The 23,945-nt window shown below is 35.7% G+C and overlaps 1 protein-coding gene across 1 annotated transcript in view; it reads right to left on the minus strand.

Moving 5' to 3' along the window:
* The window catches only part of LOC107037231, a 129,130-nt gene that overhangs the window by 50,911 nt on the left and 54,274 nt on the right, over nt 1-23,945 (minus strand). The window contains exon 8 of the mRNA XM_015255671.1: nt 9,881-10,135. Coding sequence (XP_015111157.1) covers nt 9,881-10,135 — 255 coding nt within the window. The remainder of the gene's footprint in view (nt 1-9,880; nt 10,136-23,945) is intronic.

A 23,945-nucleotide genomic window follows, 5' to 3' on the forward strand; every position in this document is an offset into this window, starting at 1 on the left:
TTTTACAACCAACTGTCAACTTGTAACGAACGAAAAGGATGAAAAAATCATTGTAAAGGTTGGACTCTCTAATTGGAATATAATTTTGTGCTTCGAGATATTTTCTAATGTTGTTTTATCACAAAATAGGATACTCACGGTATAATTAATTCGGATATAACCAGTCCGTATAACTGAAGTCACGAGACGAGCATTGGGACATGAGACTTTGCACATTTACGAACGATTATTTATTAAAAAATAGTAATTATCGTTACGGCGTATTTTCGAAAGTTGAGTCTCATCACCATTTCCATTTCTCTTTTTTTTTCTTTCTTTCTTTTTCTCCCGTCTATCATCAACATTAAACCACATGTTCCCAACTCCTGATAGAGATAATCTGATACTGCACAAAAGAAGTGTATTCTAGGCTGACGGCCCTCGGGGAAGGGCCATTCGTAAGAATGTATGTTTCTTGCAATAAATAACGTTAGATGTTAAAGTTGAAGTAGTAATTATCGTGATTAGTATAAGTGAATTCCAATTCTGAAGGTTTTCCCCTGATATCTAATTTAAACTATCGCATCTTGACGCTCATTTCGATAGAAATATTGGACAAATGTGTACGTCCACGTGAAAAGGGCCTACTTTGTCGCATCTAGTTTTCAAGGTATTCACGTTTTTCTCTCCACATCTCCCATTTAAACCAATGTTAAATTGTTTTTTTGATCGTCTACACTGACGTCAGTTTTCATTCTATTCGGTTGATTTTTGGCTCAAAATGTGAGAAATCTGATCAAGATTATCGGAACATACATAACTCCAATACCGTCAAAGTGGGCCCTTTTCATGTGGACGCCCACAAATGATGTGTTCACCTCAGCTGGACGAGCGTAGGGTCGTTTACCTTACTTAGTGAAAAAAAATCAACAGAATTCACACAAAAACTCAGTTCCATTGTCATTACTTAATACTTTTTCAACCTTTTGCAGTATACATATATGGTCGTCAATATGTAAATTCAAAACGCATGTGCTGGGGCAAAGGAGAGCAGATAAAGCACTCTCTGTAAAAAGCCAGAATGAGCACATTTCGCCAAGTTTATTCTACTTGTACATAGTAAAAAAAAGTATTTCTTTTACGGTTCATGGTCTCTGCCTCGGTGGTAAAAGGTAGAAAAGCATTATCCTGACATTCTGTGCGGTTCAGAAAGTACAATTCTTCTTATTCCCCCACGGCGTTTGAAAAATTCAACTGAAATAGTGCGTCAATGCTTTTTCCGGTGATGGTTTGAAAACAATGGTCACTCACCCAAACTCGGGGGATTAGAAAGAATTTACGAGCACTTGTAAACGCTCTGAAACCCTTGGATTTGTAGAAAAAAAAGTTGTCAATTTAGATTGGCCGATGTACCTGGAAAGTTTCGGAAGTTTTGCTACCTGCTCGTTGCTGTTAGGGGCTTTGTACATGATACAATATTTTGAGGATAACCCTAGTTTTGGACTAAACTCAATGGTTTTACTTCGAGGGTAATTTTTCTTTCCCCTTCTAATAAACGAGACAACAAGTCACAAGTTCTTATCACAAGTTGTGGCAAGTGTCACAATTTATAAGGCAAAAAAATTAAATAAAGGTTTCAGAAAAATTTGTTTTATACGATGCGAGATGGCTTATAAAATAGGGCTGAGAATTTCATTGCTCGTAGTACGAGGGGACATTGATTGTTAAACAAAAAATGAAACAAATCAGAAGTGCAAAATGAGGAAAAAAACGCGTGCAGAAATGCCGCCAATAAATGATCAGATAATAAATAGATGAACATATTCGTGGAAAATTTTAGATCTTATCATTAATTACATAATAATAATCGAATAACATTTTTAGTTTCCAATTCTCAATTTCTGTCATTTATTCTCTTCATTCTATCGAAAGACAAGGATAGAAATCGAAATTAAGGGTATTCTTCCATTATTCGAAAAAACGTATCGATTTTAAAATTTTCCGAAGACATTGACAAATTAATTGTTTTAGTTCTAGCCACCCAGTTTTTGACGTGGATACGTCGATGGTTTCAATATGGGAGGTCATTTTGGGAAACGATCCTTATGTGCAGCGCCATCTATCGGAATTCGAGAAAATTTTAAATATTTCAAGGTAAGTCGAGAATTTTCTTGAAATTTCGCAAAAATTCAAGGATTTTTCAGAAAATTCGAGGGAATGCAAGGAGTTTCTAGGAAATTTGAAACTTCTATTTTTCTATTGATCTTTAACATAATTCCTCTTCATTCAATGTTGTAACTTGTGAATTGAGGGAAAAAAAGTATATGATAGGGATAAGAATGGATGAAATTAAATTAATCTACTTGTGAAGACGGAAATGGAAAAAAAAAGTATAAATTAGGCTAGCGACGGGCGCGAAGCGCCCCTTCGATAGTGGTCAAATACTAAAACAAATATTTTTCATTTTGAGGGACCAGAACCCGGTTAAGAAAAAACAAAATTCTGCCACTGCTTTTTAATTCTGTCGCTATAACACCATATCAACTGAACGTTTGAATTGTTTTCATTAGATTCTTTTCATAGTGTTATTATTTTTCCTTAACGGATTAATACCCAAACAACTAGGGGGCTACCCATACGACCCCCATGATCCTTACTCTGACCCTTCTGACCCTTAATCAGACCCTCATGATCCTTATTCTGACCCTTGTAGCCTTTATTTTAATTCTCATAACCGTTATTTCGACCCTTGTGACCCTTAGTCTGACCGTTGTGACCCTCAATCAGACCCTCATGACCCTTATTGTGACCCTCCTCACTCTTGTGGCCGTTATTTAGACTCTCATGATCCTTATTTTGACCCTCATGACCCTTATTCTGAGTCTTATGGCCTTCATTTTGACTCTCATGACCCTTATTGTGACCCTCGTGACCCTTATTCTAACCTTCATAATCCTTATTCTCTACCTCATGACTCTTAATTTCGGAGTCGTAATTTCGAGTACCAAATTTTTATCACCAGAAGTCGATTCGGATTTTTATAATTTAGAGAGCTATTCAATCAACATTTTTGCCGGCTTCAGTAGAGTGTTAGTCAATGATTCCAATTCTGTAAGTGAAAGTTCAAGAAAATGTACCGGTAATTCTTCGAAAATGCCCTTTTCTCTTTTTGACTGATTTAACTTTTCATTGTAAACTTTCTTATGAGAAATTACTCAGGCGACTGGTAATGACTAAATGGTTAGATCTCGTCACATAATTGAACGGGACTCGAAATCCGGACCTTTCGTATGTTTAGTGGCCGAAAATTGCGTTATATAAATACCCCTCCCCCTGATATCTGCAATTACAAGCAATGATCCCCTTCGCCGTTGAAGATTTTAGTTTTCCAGTCGCCGAACAATAAACTTTCCCTCATGATAGACAACGGACAATGAAATCGGAAATCTGCAAATCTTCTACTCCGTCGAAATTAACGTGGAAAGGCCCGTTTCGACTCCAATAAAGTTAGTACTTTAGGTATTTTCTTCACAAGTCAGGAGTGCAAGGTGATAATCGTGTCCGTTAGCCGGGAAATTGGAGCAAAGTCTCACCGGGTAGTGAAACGGACCGTTTTGCTTCGGGGAATGCCAACCGAGGTGAGCATTGAAGACGATCTTTCCGTGCGAATTACAAGTGGAACGCTTGTTTATCACTCAATTTTTTTTGCCCTGCTCATTGCTCTTTTTTCGATAGGAATTGGGTCACAATATAACGATATTGTCCAACGGTTCTTCATGGGATAATTTACTGAGTAATTTTCGTGTGCTTGTAGGGTCCCGAATGTACTTTGTGGTATTGTTGGGTGGTCATTGGAGCGAAGCACGTCACCTGCCTGTTACAAAGGGGTGAGGGTATATTATTTTCTCTGTCTGACCTGCTGCTGCAACCTGGTGATCACCCTCTACCAATCGCCCCCTAACTTTCAACAACAATGAAGATCACCATGGGAGGTAATGTTGAACCTTCATAATGACTGTCTTTTTATAACCATGAAATGAACAACAATTTCTACACACATTTGATGCTACACTGATAGAAAAAATTATATTTATTGAGATGTTTTTTTCTGGAGCAAGTATTATACTTGCACCATTTCAAATAAATAAGATCTGACGGTAGATATCAATTATCTCTTCTTGAGATACATTTACTTGAATCAAATAAAACAGTCCTTGGCGTCAAGTCCCATGTATTCACCACAAAAATGGAAAAATTCTATTTTTTTTAAACTGATGTAATCTCCAGTAGAGAAATTTTCTACTTTCATGAATTGATAAAGAATTTGTACCTAGGAGATGATTACATTGAGGAATGAATCTCAGAATGAATTGAATATTGTTTTCTCGAATGCAGTCGATATTTAAATTGAGCTTTCCGTAAATCACATTGAACGAAATTTGTGATATCCAAGTTTGTGTTGAATTGCCGTAATCTGTGATTCGGTTATTGTAACCAATGCGTTTTTTTTGTCAAGAAATATAAACTTCTTTCAACTCAACGACGTCTTATTACAATCTCAAAGCTTTTTCCGCGTAACAATATTCATCCTGATTCGACATACGAAATGCTCACTTCACTGATAATTTACTTGGAACAACGGGTGATCGTGTTGATTGAGATAACAACGTATTTTTTTTTCTCGGATACCCTTTCGGATCTTTACGATTTGTTCCCTTTCCACCCCCCAACCCCCTGTACCGCATTCGCCGAAGGACAAGGGAAAACCTCATTTGAGGGAAAAACCTGCCCAGGTACAGTCGTCTCTTGCGAGACTCCCGCTCGATAATAAAACCGTGAGATTTTAGAGTTTCACAAATTTTGGCCCCTTCCCCAGCCGGGAATCGAACCCGGGTCTCCCGCATGGCAATCCCACACTCTAACCACACAGCCACCACCGTCGGTGATAACAACGTATTTAATCATGAGAATAATTTTGATTTTTGAGTAAATCAACGAATTTCTGGAATTAGGAAACTTTTGGCTAGAAAGAAATCAAATTTCTCTCAATCAAATATATCCCAAGAAGAGATAACTGGTATTCACTATGATATCGTGTTTATTTGAAAATTAACCCGCAAATCAGTAGCGAAGTGGTAAAACGATTCAAGTCGACTCATCTCCCCAGTTGAGTTCTTAAGGAATATTTCAGAATCTAAGGGAGATAGCGAAATTTTCATAATTACATTTGTTGTAGCGCTCAACCGGCTCTACAAAAAAGGTTATAACAAAAATTCAGCTATATCCCTTAGATTCCGAGATATTCATTGAAAACTGGTCAATAGTCAAAATTCACTTGTACCACTTTACCACTTCGCTACTGAAATTATAGTTGATTCAATTAAAATTCTCTTCATAAAATTAACTTTTTCTGTCAGTGTATTTTTTGGCCGACCATCCAAGAAATTGCCGTAGATTTTTTGAGGTATTTTACGCATGTTTCTTTTTGCCTGCGTTTGTATCATGTTCGGAAAAAAAATCAGCAGAGATTCAGCGAGAAAGGCGATACCTGACGGCCAACTTTGCGTGGAAATAAGGACATTGCTGAATATTTTGTGGCCAGTGAATTTTTGTGGTTAAAAAAAACATTATGCAGTTTGTTGGAAAATAAAAATGCTCGTAATACTGGTAACAACTTTGAAACACCTGAAAGGATTCACTCGTTTCAAAACCCTTTTGTGCAGAAGCAACATTACACGCGAATGAGCAAAAGACAAAAAAGAAGAGAGATGAGGTCAAATGTTTTCTGGTGGAATTCTATCTCAAGAAATCATTAAAATTTGTTCACAGCACGAATTGTTTTTGCCTGCAATCACTACAATGCTCGAAATTTTCGTCTGAATTTCCCGTGTCAAATTCAGGAAATTTTTATCCTGTTCAAGTCGTACTGAAATTTCAGGAAAACTTGTCATCGAAAAATCAAATATTCCATTGATTTTCTGTTCAAAGGATCTGGAAAACAATAAAATACTTCATTTTTCAGTTCTATTATTCTGTAAAAATTCAGAAAATTCAGCGAAACATTGAAAATTTATGTCATTTTGTTTCTGAATATTCATCTTCCACTGAAAATTTAATCCAGTTGTAAAATTTCATAACCATTTTTTCTCTAAATCTGATTCAATGTCACTTTCATGAGATTTACTATAATATCTTCCACGAAATTTCAAAAAATTTCCAACGTATTATCGAAGTAGACAGGAAGAGAGGGGTTTAATTTATAACTCTTTTTTTTCAAACTCTCGAAAATGGAACAAACATACTCATAATAGTCTTCCTTCTACCTGGTAATAATATACATTCGAGGTTGTAAGGTCAAACTTCCCGTGGAACCCCACTGAATACGAAATTAATAGAAAATGAATTATGAGTCATAAAAATAATGATTTCGAATCATGTACTTAACCAATTACAACAGTTATAGAAATGTACATACACTAAAAAACTTCAACTTCCTCATTATCCCACAAAGCCCGAAACCGCACTTCTACCATTTTCAGAATATTCGCCACCAGATGAAGCTAATTAATGCCTCCGCTCACGAATACAAAAACCCCCATGAATACAAAAACATCTCGAAACAATTTTTATGATGTCATTGTTTGACGGTAGAGTGGTGCAATTCCGGTTCATGAAAATCAATGGATTACTTCCTGTTGTCTCACTGTTAGCTTTGTTCATAGTGATTGTTTTCCACCGGACGAGACACGTTGTCATTCCACCTAGACTTGGCGGTGGATAATTTTCAGCGAAGGAGTGAGAGAGGAAGAAAAATGTCTGTACAGTACTCCAAGTAATTAACGAGAACGTAACACTTGAGCGTTGGAATTTTCAAACGAATAGGCACATTGAGAAGACCGAGGAAAGACTTGACTTACACTTGGCAGACTAACCACTTGACTCAACCCGATAACCGTTGCAATACCCCTGTTTTTTTTTTCAAAGCCTGGTATTAAACTCAGCGTTGGTTTATGTTCTGATGGCGAAGAAAGAAAGGAAGAAGTGCAGCTGCAGCTTATCATAATGGCACTGCTCTGTAGAGGGTGAAAACACCCACGGCCGACTGACTCACGTAAATTAGTTTAATGTTCGGTAATTAAACGCACGTCCGTGCATAGTTTGCTTCTAAAAGCGAAATGTCGTGAAATGTTTATCGGTATCTGACGTGATACGGGCTAATAGCTTCATCATACATCATTCGTTGGAAGGTGGTACACCTACGGGTGAGTTCCCTTGGAATCACGGTTCGTTTGTTCGTATCTGTGAGAATTAGTTTCATAAGTTTTCTAATTTTGTATCTGTCTGTTTTGGTAATTAATGGATTTATTATCAGGAAGTAATTCAAAATTTATTGAACATGACGGGCTTATGGATATCTTTCTAATGAAGTGGAGGAAAGTGTAACGTGACGATTTATCAAGTATAACATATTTTTTAATCAGTTCCTGCACCTTCGGATTATTAATTGAGGTAATTTGATAATTTTACATCAGTATCATTTGACAAATGTATGAATTTATCTCCGGAAAAAGTTATCTATCAAAAGCATCGTTAGATCACTTAATGGGACAGCTTAATGACACTAGTAGAATCAACGAAAAAAAGTGAAAATGAGAACAACAAGTCATTCATTCGTGTGCCTCAATGATCTTTAAATCTTCGCGGGAAAGGTTTTATCCTTAATTAAGGGGTAACAGAATGCGGCTAATTTTTACTAATCAAGGCACATTATCTCCAGGAGGCGATGATGAAGATCAATGTGCATTAGGTTCGAACAATACTGATAACTTTCAGAAGGAAATTTGTTTGAAAATTTCGAGGAGAAGTCCACTGACAGAATAAATTCATTTTATCAAGAGAATTTTATTTGAACCAACTATCATTTGATTGTAAATTTTCAAATAAACATGATTTCACAGTGAATGTCAGTTATCTCTTCTCGAGATACCTTTGATTAAGAGAAATCGAACTTCTCTATAATTGAAGTTCCTTTTATTTGTCGCAATAATGAGAGTATTTGATTTTCTTCTACCCAAAAGTTTGTTAACTCCAAAAATTCGTTGGTTGACTCAAAAATCAAAATTATTCTCATGACTAAATAGGTTGTTATTTCAATCAACACGATCATTCGTTGTTCCAAGCGAATTATAATTGAAGTGAACATTTCGTATGTGGAATCAGGATGAATATTGTTACGCGGAAAAAGCTTTGAGATATTAGTAAGATGTCGTTGAGTTGAAAGAAGTTTATATTTTTTGACTAAAAAAAATCGCATTAGTTTACAATAACAGAATCACAGATTACGGCAATTCAACACAAACTTGGATATCACAAATTTCGTTCAATGTGATGTACGGAAAGCTCAATTTAAACATCGGCTTCATTCGAGAAAACAACATTCACTTCATTCCTCAATGTAATCATCTCCTAGGTACGCATTTTTGATCAATTCATGAAAGTAGAAAATTGCTCGACTGCAGATTATATTAGGTTAAAAAAATAGAACTTTTCCATTTTTATGGTGAATACATGGGACTTGACGTCAAGGACTGTTGTATTTGATTCAAGTAAATGTATCTCAAGAAGAAATAATTGCTATTCACCTTAAATCTTTTTTATTTGCAATTGGTTCAAGTATATAATTCTTGTTCCAAGAAAGAAACATTTCAATAAAAATAATTTTTGTTATCAGTGTGCCATGCAATTTGAAAGTGTAACAACTCTGGTTTCCTATGGACAATTTCACACGCAGGTATGATTAGTACCTTGATAAAAAAAAGACTGCGGAGCATTTCGAACAACAGAAGAAAAACATTGTAAATATTCTACTGAAATGCAGCGTGAGCTCAACTTAGGGGTGTGTTGTACGAATTATGTGAGTTGTCAAAACGACGTGGGACTGCAGGTAGTATTGACGTTCCTAGAAAGGTAATATAACATTGCAGCATAAATTTTTTATGACTGTACCTCTAGGGAACGCATTAAGGCTCCTCTCGATCGATAAACAACTTGTGCTTCCTCTTGTGTTTACGACGAATACAACACACTCGACAGTTGTAATGAGAAAATTGTACAATTTTTTTTTTGACTGAAAAAAAAAATGTATCGGTGACAAGTCTCAGGGGAATGAATTAGAGTGATGACTGAGAATAGGCTGTGCTTGAGTCCCAGTTACGCTCCACTTCCTCCATCAATGATTCATGAATCATAAGTACGTGATTTTGTGCTGCAGAAAACTCTGCATAAGACTCATCAAACAATTTCGCATTGAAAGACAAAATGACGAGTGTAATATCGCATGCGGTTAATGTTGTACCACAGTGTATTCATACATTGGCTTTCTATATCCGACTTCCTCAATGCTGATTCTCGCGTGGAATAGGAGTTGCCCTAGGTGTTTCGAACCAACTTGCATTATCAGAACCATACCAGTTTATACATAGCATTCTTTACATTTCATTTTCAACCGAATGAAGTTGTGAGTGTTTCACCTTATTTAACATGGTGAAAACGTTTATCGAGTATTTGACATGTGTAAATGGAACATGAAATTCCATAAATAATGATTGAACTGTCCAATTCCTTTCGTCACTTTCCAATAATTCAATTGAATTGATTTATTTCACCTAATTAGCCAAGTATTTAATATGAATTCGCACGCGTCATACGAAACGAGTTCTTAATATGAATTTAATCGAATCTGTGCGGGTATGTTAGAACTTTCCACCAACATTATAACTGTATCTCACGTTCCAAAAATAATGTATGCAAACGCTAGTGTGAAGTTTCTTCAACAGAAGAGTATCCAGCAGTACCAAGATGCCTGATAAAACCAGTATAATTGAAGGCTACTGCCCATTACCTTATTACAGAGGCGAGTTGCTAGTGTCTCAATGTGACACTGCCACTCGAGTGCTCGAAGAAATAAAAGATGCCAGCGTCTCTCCAAGGAGCCTGCCACTCGAATCGCCTGAACAACCTCACGGTTTTGCCAACTTTTTGATGATTCCTTATCTTGATCAACTTCACTACTCTCCTGCTGTTTCGATACACGCTCACTCAGCTTTACCACGGAACTTACAATACGACCATGTGCCTCAATGTCTTTCTGCAGGACCTGAAAGCAAAAAATGAAGGGGCGATCATTAAAAAGTTCAATTGAGTAGCGAAGCGGTAAAACGGTTTAAGTTGACTTAACTCTCATCTGAGTTTTTGAGGAATATTTACGAATTCAGGAGAGATAATGAAATTTTTGTAATGACCTTTTTTGTAGAGCGAATTGAGTGCTATAGAAAAGGTTATGTCAAAAATTTTGCCATCTCCCTTGCATTCTGAGATATTTATTGAAAACTGGTAAATAATCAAAATCGACTTGAACCGTTTTACCGCTTCGCTACTGAATTTATTATGTTGAATTCGTAAACTTTGGAGTACTTTGCATTCATTTTCATCTCTCGTGTTTCCCTCTCTTAACTCAATTTATCCCTTTTTCCTTAACTACAACAGGGCGTGCGATTCGCGTGTGTATTGTTTGCCATGGGTGCCAGAATAGTAAAACCTTACCGTTTAGCACTTTCATTAATTTTTATTTCGATAATAATACAGGAGAAATGAATGGTTTTAATAAAGTTTTTCGCAATGAGAATTTAATTTCCTCTTCATTATCTTCTTCGTTTTCTTTTGCTTTCCGCGTTCTTTTTTTATATTTAGGGATGCATTATGTACTATGTATACAGAACTATATTAATTTTTTTACAGGTAAAAAAATTGAAGTATACAAAATTATAAATGCATATAGTATACATTCTATAATGTATAAATATATTGTGTATATTTTTTTCACAAAACTGTATATTTTTTTACTACACTAAGAATGAATTTCTGATTTTTTTTACAATTACTGTAAACAAAAAATTACAGTGCATAAAAAATATACGTAGACATCGTATTACATTCCTTGATAAGCGGAATAGAGGCTTCAAAAATCGTTGCACTGAATTTTTTTAAAGTGGATTTCTTGAGATTGTAATTAGGGGGGGGGGCAATATGGACATCTGGGGTAAAATAGACACTCAAAAAATGTGCGAAATTTTTTTTTTTTTTAAATTCAAATTTTTGAAAATCGTTTTATTGCGCAATATAGACACCTGATAAATCCGTATAGGATGGACTAAAATGGACGCTCAACAAATTTTCATTAATCGAATTTTAAAAAATTGCTTCTTGGCAATATCCACAACCGAAAAATTATTCAAGAGTGTGGTAAAATGGACACAAGAAAAAGTTGCCCCTATTCAACTTTTAATGAAGAAAATTTTCAACAGACGTTTTCCAACAAAAAGATACCGTGTCGGTATCTTTTTATAGAGAGAAATTAGAGTTGAAAGTGATATTAACAAATGAACTTTAACTCTATTAAATTTCGCATTGAAGTTTGAAATATAGAGTAACTTCGGATTTCCTGTTTCACGATTGAAATCACTTTGAAATTATTCAGTTTTTTCAATGAATAATTGTACGCTCTACACAATTGACCTTTTTTCCAGTTGCGAAATTTTTAAGATGGTTACTTTTCTACTTACAAAGGAAATCACCATAAAAGAATGGGAGGAGGAGAGGATAAATGAGCAAAGAAAAATTTTGTTTACCACCCCCCATGACAAAAGAAAAAATGAGTTTTTTTTTTTCAATTTGAAAATCGCACTCGGTATACGGTTAATTCATCCCACAAATTCATCCCATTTTTTTATTATCACTGTTTGGATGAAGAATACGCTTGGCTAAAGCGCGTGACTTATCGGATTAACATCAGAGTGTCATCATCATGATGTATTGACTGTTTAAGATGCAATACAATGTTGACGAGAAATGGACTAATTTAATAATTCAATTGAGTTGTCAAGTTTTTAGAGAATTTGCTGAAATATGAATTACTGATTTTTGTAGTTTAATTTGTCACTTAATTTTCAAGTTTTGTACTGATTTTGTAAATTGATGCTGTGGTCGATTACGTGTAGCCTATCGAATGTTAGATGAGATAGATAAGAATGATTTGACCGTTTTTTTTGCAATGTTTCCCGTTGATGCGTTGATCAGTTGTGTAAACAATACTAGGAGGGAATCGTGAAGTATTTGATTGATTTTTATGTTATGTTTAGTGCTTTTTTCTGTGAAAATAAAATTAATATTTTTCTCTCCCCGAATTATTGTTGTGACCGTGAAAAATTCCATTGAAATTTGATATTTGGGATGAACTTGTCATGGGATTAATTTATTGGGATGAATTCATCTAGAACCATCGCAGTCATAACTAGTGTTTCAAAAATTAAATAAAATTGTTGAAGTATAAAAAATTGAGGAAGAAATCGAACTGCCCATTTTACCCCATTTTTGATTAGCCTTAAAACTCCTACGACGTAGTCTTATAACAAAGTATTCGTTTTTATAAACTTCAAATGTCGTCGGAACAGTAGATTTGATCCAATTCAACTCACTATTTCAATCCGCTGTCCATATTGCCCCACCCTCCACTACTTGTCAATCGATTGCTGAGAAGTAATGGATTGAAGAAAAGGCGCGAAAACATGATAATTCCGGAACAATTTCCGTACTAGCAAAAAATGAATGTATACATGAGCGTCTCGTAGCCCTGCCGACCGATCGATTTGTACAATCGTGATCTTTAACTCCCCCGCGCCTTATTTCTCATGAGGCTACGTGTACCATAAACCTCACTCCAATGTCCCACTCCTTCTCTCTCGCCCTTTTACCATAAAAAAAAGGGTGAAGGGAGAAAAAGAAAAAGGCAGAAGTGAGGAGGTCGTTGCACGGTATCGTTTTCATTACTTTCTTGCATTGGAGCTTTTTCTTTCTTTTTTTGTTCTGTTGAAACCACAAGTTGAAAGTGCACACGCGAGACAGCAGTTTCGAGGGACACACATTGTGCATTATGCTGGGTTATGTTATTTAGCAGTTAGGGGGTTCAAATGTAGTATTACGGTACGTCAGACGACGCTATCAGGAATATGCCCACGCGTTAGGTTAGTTATGTGTCTTCTTGATGCTGTTGGAGATGATCCGGGCGGATTGGGTCGATTGATGCGTGGGAAGAGGGTGGGCAAGAGAATGAGAAGTCTCTGTGATGTGCTGTATCATATGTTTTATGATTGATGGCTTGAGACGGCATACTGTACAAATTGGTTTTCGATTGCTCTGTGTTTTTTTTTGACTGCATTTAAATTGGTGATGGGGTTTACGCTGTTGGAGAGGTTTAATTGTTTCGGCTTTTACCGTTGTAGTATCGATTGTTTATTAGGATAATAGGGTCGAGGAGGTGTTTTCAGGTGAAGGCACCTGCGTTACGCTGTTAAGACCCCCCAGTTGGAGAGGCTGAAGTGTTTACGGAGAAATTTCTCTGAGTCATTAGCGTGTAGCCTTTTTGCTGCTGTTTGTTCGCTTGGTGGAGGAATTTAACGTTTTACTTGAGAAAATTAGAATGGTGTGAAATATTTTCATACATATTTTTCAACGTCAATATTGGAAATGTATTGAATTATAATTCTATTTTTCACTCTCCCTGTCGTTTTTCCCTCCAATGGTTTCACTTAGAGAAACCGTAAATAGAGGGTACAAACATAAGCACATATATCCTTGCAATTTTTTTTTCACTCGATGAAAAATTGTTTATAACTGCTTATAAGGACTAAACCGGTCATTAAGTTAATGGCATATTGTTCTCTTGTTTTATGTGTTGGTAAGAGTTGATTGCAATGATGATAATAATCAGTTAAAGCTGCATGTATGGTTTAACTAATATTTATTGGTTCTATGTAGTCTAATACGTGGACTTTATTCCGAGTTGTTATATACTCTAGAAGTAATAAGTGGATCCGTTCATCCTCATTTGCTATCGAGTGACTGTGGAGTGACTTCGCCGATCAAATATCGCAAGGCGTTGATGTGAAGGGATTGGAGGAGAGACTAACTCGAAAAATTCAATAAAAATCACCAGAAAAAAAAAATACGTTTCGAAACGTAATTCGCGAGCGAAGTAAAATTCAATAAAATGTGTGAGTCGGCACTGAACTTTTACGAATCGCCACGTAAATTCTACAATTTATTCCGTAAAAATAAACCACCCGTCGTGGGGACAAGTCGTTCTGTATTTTTTTCCTGATGATTGAGAAATTTTACGGAACGGAACGTAGAAATAACTCACCAGCTTTATAAAAATTGTTGAACGTTCGAGAATTTTTGATTTTGGAGGCATAATAAGTCGGAAATTCTCTGTAAGATTTTACTTCTTCGAGAAAAACTACGTGAAAATTTCGTACTTTGTTCGGTGATGAACCTGAAAATTCATTGAATTGTTCAGATTTCTGCTCTTCCATTCCTATAAAATTTGCCGGAACACGATTCCCCATTGCGGATTACGTGAATTGTTCCGTAATTTTTACTGAATATTTCTCTCTGTGTAAACCTAATAATATGATTGATATAAAGAACCTGCGCCAATTCCTTCATAGAGCGAAAAACCCTGAAGGGCGGAGAATTCTTAAGGTATTTATGGCGTAGTCAGGGGAGGTTGACAAAAAGTCAAGAAACTGATGATTTTTTTAAATACATTCTTTGATTTTTTTAAAAACCCTATGCAAAATCCCAAATAGCCCATGGAGAATGGGTGAAATACAGGAATTTTTCTAAAAAAATGCATTTTAACACAGGCTCTTATGGGAATTTAAAAAAATATATATCAAAAATGGAAAAAAAAAGTTGCCATTTTCCTGAATTTTCGCACTTGGCTGGAGCTTTTATGGATGAACATAAAAAAAATTCAGGCGGCCTAGGAGAATTGTTTGGAAGTGATAATTAAAAAACTGATGAAAAATAGGAATTCTACGTGCGCAACTTTGAATAGCGGCAACGTCGAGGTTAGAAATCGTGGGAGGCAAATACGAATGGTGTTATGATGATACATTTCGCTATGGGAAGAAACATAACAGCTGAGTGAATCAGTGCTGCCAACTTGTACCTCGAACGGCACGACATTGTCATTTTTTCTATCCATATTAATTATTTTCCAATTATCCAAAAGACAAGCTAGAAAAATAAAAGAAGGCTTGAAATATGTGGGAAAAAATAAAAGAGTTATTAAAAAAATATTTTGAACACAAAAATGGTCGAAATAGATTTAAAATTTGTAATTGAAATATGATTTTTTCGTTCAGCAATTGGTTTTCTGCGAGAGAATAATAGATTCCCCTCCGTCTCACGTCCTACATGGCCACCCCGCCATAAATACCTCAAACAAAAAAAACATGCATTGAAAGTGAACTTTCATGAAAATGAGTAATGACAAAATTACACCAACGACGCGGCTACAATGGTTCGAGTATTGAAAAAAATTGGAAAGATCCTATTTACTAAAGATGAAAGAAACGTGAAGTGATGTTTTATATCGAAATATCTCGAAACTGCCTAACCGCTAATCCTTAATTCTGATTGGTCAATATGTGACACGAAGTTATTCACAAAAAAAAACACGCGGCATTTTCAAATTCTTCAGTGACATAATTTCAAATTCTTCAGTGGTAAATTTTTTTTCACGTCATATATATATATTTCACATGTATATATATCATCGAAATTAATAAAATTGAAATTAATAAATTCTGTCCTTTTATGGAGACCCATTATTTAAAAAAATTGAAGATAATTAATTGAAAATGAAAAATTCTTTATAGATTCTTTTACTCTACTTCGCTATTCACTTCAATCATTAGTCGAATTCTCTTTGATTCATTATCAATATTTATAATGTATTCATGAGAAAATGAAATTCAATGAATTCCATTTCTTCATTTCAACAAATGAATAGATCAGGGCGCGCGAGAGCGCGCGCATAGATCTTGTGATACTAAATTTAAAGGCCATGAGGATAATAAAACATGGCAGCGAGAGTTCATCTCATGGAACAGATTAGAATAAATTTTTCTAATGAGGGATTACATAATATAGTGACAGCAATGTTACTCTATTATCTTCAATCTTTGGATGATAAACAAGATTGGCCATTCGTCAATAGCTTTTACTTTGACGTTCAGCATAGTTCCAAAATGGGCGTTTTTTTTCTCTTTTTTTATACCTGAGTTTTGTTTGAGCGAAAGTTTTCAGGCGTTTAAGGAGGAGTTTTCGCCCTCCCCCCCCCCTTACCCTTCGAGGCAATTTGAGTTTGAGAGTTGAATGACAGAGAGTATAAACACAAAGATTACATCTGTTCCAACACGTTCCATTTCGACAACTTGCAGTGTATACTGAGATTCTAAGTTATGGATAGTAATCTTAGATTTAAATAAGGGTCTGGGGAGGCAAGAATTGATCTACTCGATGATAACAGCTTGAAAGTTATATTTTTCCTTCACCTCTATAAAAATACAATTAGTGTTGACTAGGATGAGTCATCAAGTACTACTTTTTCTGGTTATGTAGCACCCATATTATAGCTGGATAGCTTCTATGTCTGATTTTTTCGTGGAGTCACCGATTGATTCGGTGAAAATATACTCAGTGTTGCTGAGTTGCATGGATCGCTGAGCGATGCTCATGGATTGGAATATGTTATGAGTGATTAGTGATGGATGAAACATCATGTCGAAATTTCAATCTTTTTTTTTCAAGTTAATGCTACATCCTGTGTATACGTTCAGGTGATTGTCAGCCATGAAATCGATGGAGAATGCTGAAGAACCGAGAATGTATCCGACGTAAGTGAGTAAATATTTGGTACCGCCATCTGACCGATATTTGGGCCTTGTCAGAACTAAAATATCAGCACATTACAATATTGATTCCCGCGAAATTGGGAAATTGCGAGACTGTTAATGTCATTTCTCTAAACTTCATATTGGAACTTAATTAATTATAAATTCACATGAAGAAGAAAGACATGTGAAGGAATGTGACCTGCTACCTGCCCTAAAACTTCACAGAGAGAATCCTTTGTCCGCGCAAAATAGAAACTTATAAACCCAGATGAATAACACAATCATTGAATCATCGAATAACGGATGATAAATTGTACATTTTTCCATGTTTCCAAAAGTGGAAGGACTCGAGAATTCCGAAACTTCGTCACTCACTTATGACTTGGTACTTGTTCTTTCTTAGAACAAGTATTATATACTTGAACTAATTTCGAATAAACAAGATCTTACGGTGAATATCAATCATTTCTTCATGAGATACATTTACTTGAATCAAATAAAACAGTCCTTGACGTCAAGTCACATGTATTCACCACAAAAATGGAAAAGTTCTATTTTTTTTAACCTCATATAATTTACTTGGAACAACGTATGATCGTATTGATTGAGATAACAACGTATTTAGTCACGAGAATAATTTTGATTTTTGAGTAAACCAACAAATTTCCGGAGTTGGCAAACTTTTAGCTAGAAAGAAATCAAATACTCTCATTATTGCGAGAAATAAAAGGAACTTTAATTCTAGAGACGTTCGATTTCTCCCAATTAAATGTATCTCAAGAAGAGATAACTGGTATTCACTATGAAATTATGTTCATTTGAAAATTAACAAGCGAATGATAGTTGTTCCAAATAAACTTCTCTTGATAAAATTAATTTTTTCTGTCAGTGTATTTCGCTTCAAAACAAACAAAGGAAATCCCGAATCTATTGGATAAGAAAACCCTGGTAAGCCTTCCTACAACGTGATAACAACCTCTATATCTGTTGAAATCCTCCTAGGTTGATGAATCGACCGACGAAGGTAGAATCCATGCAATATCGTTTAATAACAAAGGTACAAAAGGAGAACCAATAAACCGGACGTTAGCAGACGTTTTGCAGATGATCTCTGGGTAGGAGTGTTCAAGAACGAGAACGTAAATCCTAGGTAAGATAAGACAAGCTCTTTGAACAAGAGAATAATGCTTCCGGCAGGCACGAATGCACAAGAAAACATTGGGACCAAGTGAGCCAGACGTATATTCACTCTTCTCACTTCACACTACCATCGGTCAAACCAGGTGATGGTAATGATACAAACTATGGCAAAGTACATACAAGGGGCTTTGCATTAAATGAACCCCTTTGCGTCAGTGTCACGAGTATTTTAGTTTGATCTACCTTCTCATTAAGGGGACTTGCAACAAAGTCGGGGCTGAGCAATTTGAAGAGAAGATGATTGACTGCTGACGTTGATTGTACTGTTATTAGGGACATATATGTACATGTGTTACTGGATTTATTCTACTTTTTCATCTTTCTGGTTGCAGTAATAAAGTGCTCTTACTGAACAACAAAAAACGCTGATAGTTTGATTTTATGAATCCTTGATGAAGGAGCTAATGCCAGTCATTAGAAACTCACGTGTAAAATCATTTTGAAGGGACCAAAAAATATTCATTTGTTTTTTGCTTCCACATGAAAGCATTGTAATTGTTGAATGTGAAATTTCCATTTTTTTGTGTGACGATGACTAATCTTGGTCTCGGGAGTTCAAATATGCTGTTTTTAGATCGTGTCCGTATGGATGTATGTATGCGAGCTTTTTTTCAAATTTAGTTTTTCGACGATCATTCAAAAAATAATCGTCGAAATCTTTTCAACTGTGGCTTAAAATATTCGTTTGGATGTTATCTCGGTCGACTGCAAAGATCATGGCGATCACATCATTTGCTTTGAAATCGAGATTTAATCATGGTTTAGTCGGGATTTAGTCGCAGTTTAGCCCGGGTTTAGGCGTAGTTTAGTCGGGGTTTAGTCGGAGGTTAATCAGGGTTTAACCAAGCTTTCGTCAAGGTTTAATCATTGTTCAGTGGAAGTTTAAACCAGTTTAATTTTAATTTAGTCGGCGCCTGTTAGATGTTTACCCAGGGCATATGGAGCTCATGTCAGACATTTGGCACATTTAGGGATCACATTAAGGTTTTATGGCTGGTGTATCTTCTTCCCCAATATACCACTCAGAAGCAAATTGCTAATTCATTAGCAAAAAAGATATACTGGCCTCAAGTCCAGGTTAAGGAAAACTATTTAGGAGAAAAATAAAATTTAAATAATTTACTTACGACCGAGGAGTCATCAATATTGATGTATCAGGAGCGTGAACTCTTGTGATATCAAATTTTACATTCATATTGTTCTCACTCAATCTAATTTAAAATAAATTCAATTCACTAAAAAATTGTATTTCAAATTGCCTTTAAAAATAAACTATTGAATTTTCCTGAGGTTAAATTTCAGGAAGAATCCCTGCTAATCTGAGATCAATGACAGAAAACCGAATGTGCGCTTTTCCGTTTGAATTTGATTAATCCATTCGGAAGTAAATTGCTAATTGTTATTAAAAAAACTATAGTTAATTTAGACCTATGCAATTAGACACTTGTTACAATTCGTGGTGATTGACGACATCACCATTGGATTCCAGAATTAGAAAGCAGAAAAGCATTATGATGTGGTATATTAGCACCAGTAAGTTCATTCGAAAAAGCGAATGGCCCTGCATGAGAGCACCCAATTCATTCAGTCTACATAAAATTAAAACCAGCTGTACAAATTGAGTTTGAGTCTCCAGCTCTCACTTCCGCTAAACGTGCAGGACGGACGCTTCGTGGAGTCTCTCGACTGTGAGGGTTTGTTGAATTTTACATGCCTACGTTGGTCGTTTCCGTTCAACCAGTAGAATAACAGAAACGAGTAAAAAACACGTAGGGCCCTAAAGATAAGCAAATGGACGATAGATAGACGGTAACAAGGAAGCAGATAATTTATCCTACGTGTGGAGGAGGGAAAACGGTTAGAATAACAAATAATCATAATCAATTTTCCTTTTTTTTCACTGGATTCGCCGAAGATATAATGTTTCAACGAATTAGAAAAATTGTTTTAATAGGCCATTGTCCAGTAGACGTCGCGTTTCCTGCGATACAGTTTGAGATAGAAAGTAGAATAGTGGAGAATATATAATGATGAAATGAACGACCCCATGGTACTTATTAATGGAAGAACTGGCTATTGATAAAGTGTCAGGGAATGCTGCCCTATGCACCGGGCAATTAAGTTATCCGACCAGTACATATTGAGATAAAATAAAATACGTTGACTTTCTTATTTTCATTTATGTATTGCTCTTGTTTCAGATGCTGATGTGGAGCTCGAAGAAGTCGGCCGTAGAGAAATACCAAAACAGAGACTGATTATTTAGAGTGGTACATTCAAATAGTAGAATCAGATCTTGATAATGTTTAGGTGTACCTGACTGTACGATTTCTAACAATCACTCATCGATTATCTTCAGGTGTCATTGATGTATATGAAGAAATTGCAAGCAGTAGAGATCACATTATCCGGCTCTCTGTGGTTTCAATTATGAAAGATTAAATTCGCTTGTTTGAAAAGAGGGAAAAGGAAATTGTGGTTTTAACAAAAGTGCAATTATGGAGGAAGCAACTAGATTTCAGTTACGGGGACATCATTAGAAAAGGAATGCACACCAACAATTTTCGATTATTCGTCCGGGACATGATTAAAGAAGATTTTTCTAATTGAAAAATTAAATCCTTTCATATGAAGAAGAATAATTGGCGCAAGTTTCCTCATCGCCTCAATGGAGATAACCGATTCCTGCAATTAATGCAGATATGTCTGATGGAATTAGCAGGAACGTCATGAATACGAATTAATCAGTATATTTTATTTGATCAGCATTTTCTATCTCCCATTTACCCCTTCAATATAATTCGCTATTCGTGATCTAAGCAGTGTTGTAATACCTCCTCTAAACCTGGTCATTAATTATGAGTCAGTGACTCTAGATTTTTTGACTCGATAGTTTGGATCAATATCCAATGAAAATGAGGGAGAGTTGAGTACGTCGATAAATAACATTGCGAAGGCGTGACAGAGCATAATGTCATGTATGTGAGAAAAAATGTGCAGGGAGGGACTGCAAAAGAAGTGTTCAAGGGATCCCGTTAGGGTCATTCTGTTGACTCACCTTGATCGTGATCATGAAAAATCTATTTTAATCTCTCTATATTAGAGAAATTTAAATCGCTTTCTGGTGATGAAAATTTGGTACTCGAAATTAAGATTCCAAAATTAAGGGTCACAAGAGTAAAAATAAGGGTCACGAGGGTTAAAATAATGGTCATGAGGGTCGAGACAAGAGTCATAATGGTTACGAGGGTTAGAATAAGGGTCACGAGTGTCAGATTAAGGATCACAAGGGTCAGATTAAAGGTGACAAGGGTCAGAATAAAGGTCCAAATAAGGGTCGCAAGGGTCAAAATAATTGTCACGGGGGTTAAAATAATGGTCATGAGGGTTCGAATAAGGGTTACAAGGGTCAAAATAATGGTCATGAAAGTTAGTATAAGGGTCAGGAGGGTCAAGGTAAAGCTTACAAAGTTTACCATCAGGGTCACGAGTGTCCCATTAAGGGTCACAAAGGTCAGAATAACGGTCCAAATAAGGGTCACAAGAATTAGATTAAGGGTCATATGGGAGAGGTTAAGGGCCACAAAGGTCAGATTAAAGGTCCAAATAAGGATAACAACATATGGGGGATTGGTGAGCGGAGCGAGGAGGCGTAGCACCCAGTAATGAATAAAGTTTGTTCTTTGCATATTACGATAACGAAAAAGTCATAAATTTCTAATCATCTGTTATGAAATCCGAGGAATAAAAGGTAATCAATTTTTTAATCGTCATTCTGGGCAAAACGATTATACGAGATGAAAGTCAATTGAGGAAAGGCAGCTGTCATGCATGCCCCCCATGAAAGTAACGTCAATCATCCAGGGGAAAAAAACGCTGAAAATTCAAATAGCAGGGAAATAGAGACTTTAAACTCTCGATCTCGATAAATCCGGAAGCAATCCTTCGCTCTACAAGCTACGAAAATGTACATAAACGAGAAAATAATATTGATTTAGGCTTGAGATTTAGAATCGTGTACGAAATGTTTTGTAGCTGGGAGTGAAAGCAAGTCACGTAAATGGTTAACAAGATATAGAAAATTCCCTTTGCTGGACAGATTTTTTAGCTACCGAGAGAGCAAAGGGTCATTGGATTGAAAGCCTGGCCAAGTCAATCGTGAATATATTTATTTTGTTTTGTATGAAAGAGTGTAACAAAATGCTGGACGAATAGACTTTCATTTGAGTTAATGTGATATCCGCCGCGAGGAAAGGAGGACAGTGCAAAATCCTCATGAACAGAGGCCTGATCGTTACGGTAAGAAGTCAAATGATTCATCTCGGCGAATCAATAATCATCTTTTATTAATTACGACTTTCTTCATGGCCTTTCTTCAAAGTTCAATAAGAACTCATATTTTCAACTGCTCTTGATCGCTTTAGACTGATAGTTTCAGATTCGTTCTGCTAATTACAGTTCAAGATCCATTACAGTTCGAAAGATGAGAACAGTTCTCGTGAAATCTTTTTACAATTATTCGAATCAAATTTTCTTTCATGAATTATGACTTTCCTCGTGCAAGTGTCTGTTCTTCACTACTTGATAATGACTATCTTGGAATTACAAAAGAGAAAATGATTTGTGTGAAGAGAGAAAAATTTAATTGGATATCTTAGTTTTACATCGGTTAGATGTCGTTATAAGAATATCAAACATAGAACCTCAGAACTAGGTTGACGTTAGGCATGAAAAACCGCAGATTAATAATACCACAGTGGGTCCAGTTTGTGCATAGATAAAAGCCACAGTAACGCGGATAATGACAACATAAAAAGCCACAAAACAGATACGCTATGGTAACTTTCTTCGTTGGTAAAGATCAACAGCGACGTATCTCGGGTTAATAATATCTACCCCCAGGTGTACCATACGCATACAGCATACTCCTGTGTTCCCTTAATCACGATCAGTAAACGATGAATCTCGTGAGAAAGTCGGCCGTGAAGGTGGCATATAACCCGATGAACATATGTGCGTGTATCGATACGCATTCAGCCGGTAACAACTCGGATATCTCAGATCGCAACCAACACCACCAACTCACAGTGTAATTTCATCGGAATAGCACTTTAAAGATTGTCTTACTTTCAGTTATGCCTAAACATTCCGACAGGAAGCCAGGGCTATCAGAATTCCATCAAAATAATACTTGGAAATCCAACCGCTGTGGAGAAAATAACGTAAATAAACAGGAAATTATCTAAGAATTGAAGGAGAAAAGTACGTGAAGAGAAAATCTTCAATCCTTGAAAATCAGAAAGGATTGAAAGTACATTTTTATTCATTTTTTCATAATTACGTAATAATAATTCGATCAAATTTTTATTCTATTCATTCTATCAAAAGACAAGGATAGAAATCCAATTTATATATCAATTTTAAAACTTTCCGGAGACATGGAAAAATTAATTTTTTTATTTCTTCCTGCCTACGTTTTTTAAAAATTTTTTCGTTTCCTCTCGTTAAAATTAGATTATAGAATTCAAAAATATATATATCGCGTCTAAATTCGAAGAAAAAACGGTGATTTCAAGTTTCCACCGACACAAATGAAGAAAAACAAATTTTCTCCATTTTCTAGTTAATTATCCCTTTCTTAAAAATTTTGAGTCTCCAATTTGTAATTTTCTTTCCGTCCACTTTTTTTTCGCATTTTTTGAATTTCTTCTCGCTGAAATGTTGATATCCCTCTAATAATTGAAGAAAAAAAGTGTTTCGATGTTCCCGGCAACATAAAAGAAAAAAAACATTTTCTAGCAGATTATCTCCTTCTGATTCTTCTTTCATTTCCTCTTCATGATAATAATTGGAATCCGACCATAGGAATGAGTAGTACCGATATCCTTTTACCGTATGAAGGGAAAAATAGGTTTTTAAAATTTTCATACATGGAGAGATTTTGCTATTACCGCAATGAGTATT

Source organism: Diachasma alloeum, unplaced genomic scaffold (genome assembly GCF_001412515.2).
Source record: "Diachasma alloeum isolate Michigan unplaced genomic scaffold, Dall2.0 Dall_scaffold_00214, whole genome shotgun sequence".
Taxonomy (NCBI): domain Eukaryota; kingdom Metazoa; phylum Arthropoda; class Insecta; order Hymenoptera; family Braconidae; genus Diachasma; species Diachasma alloeum.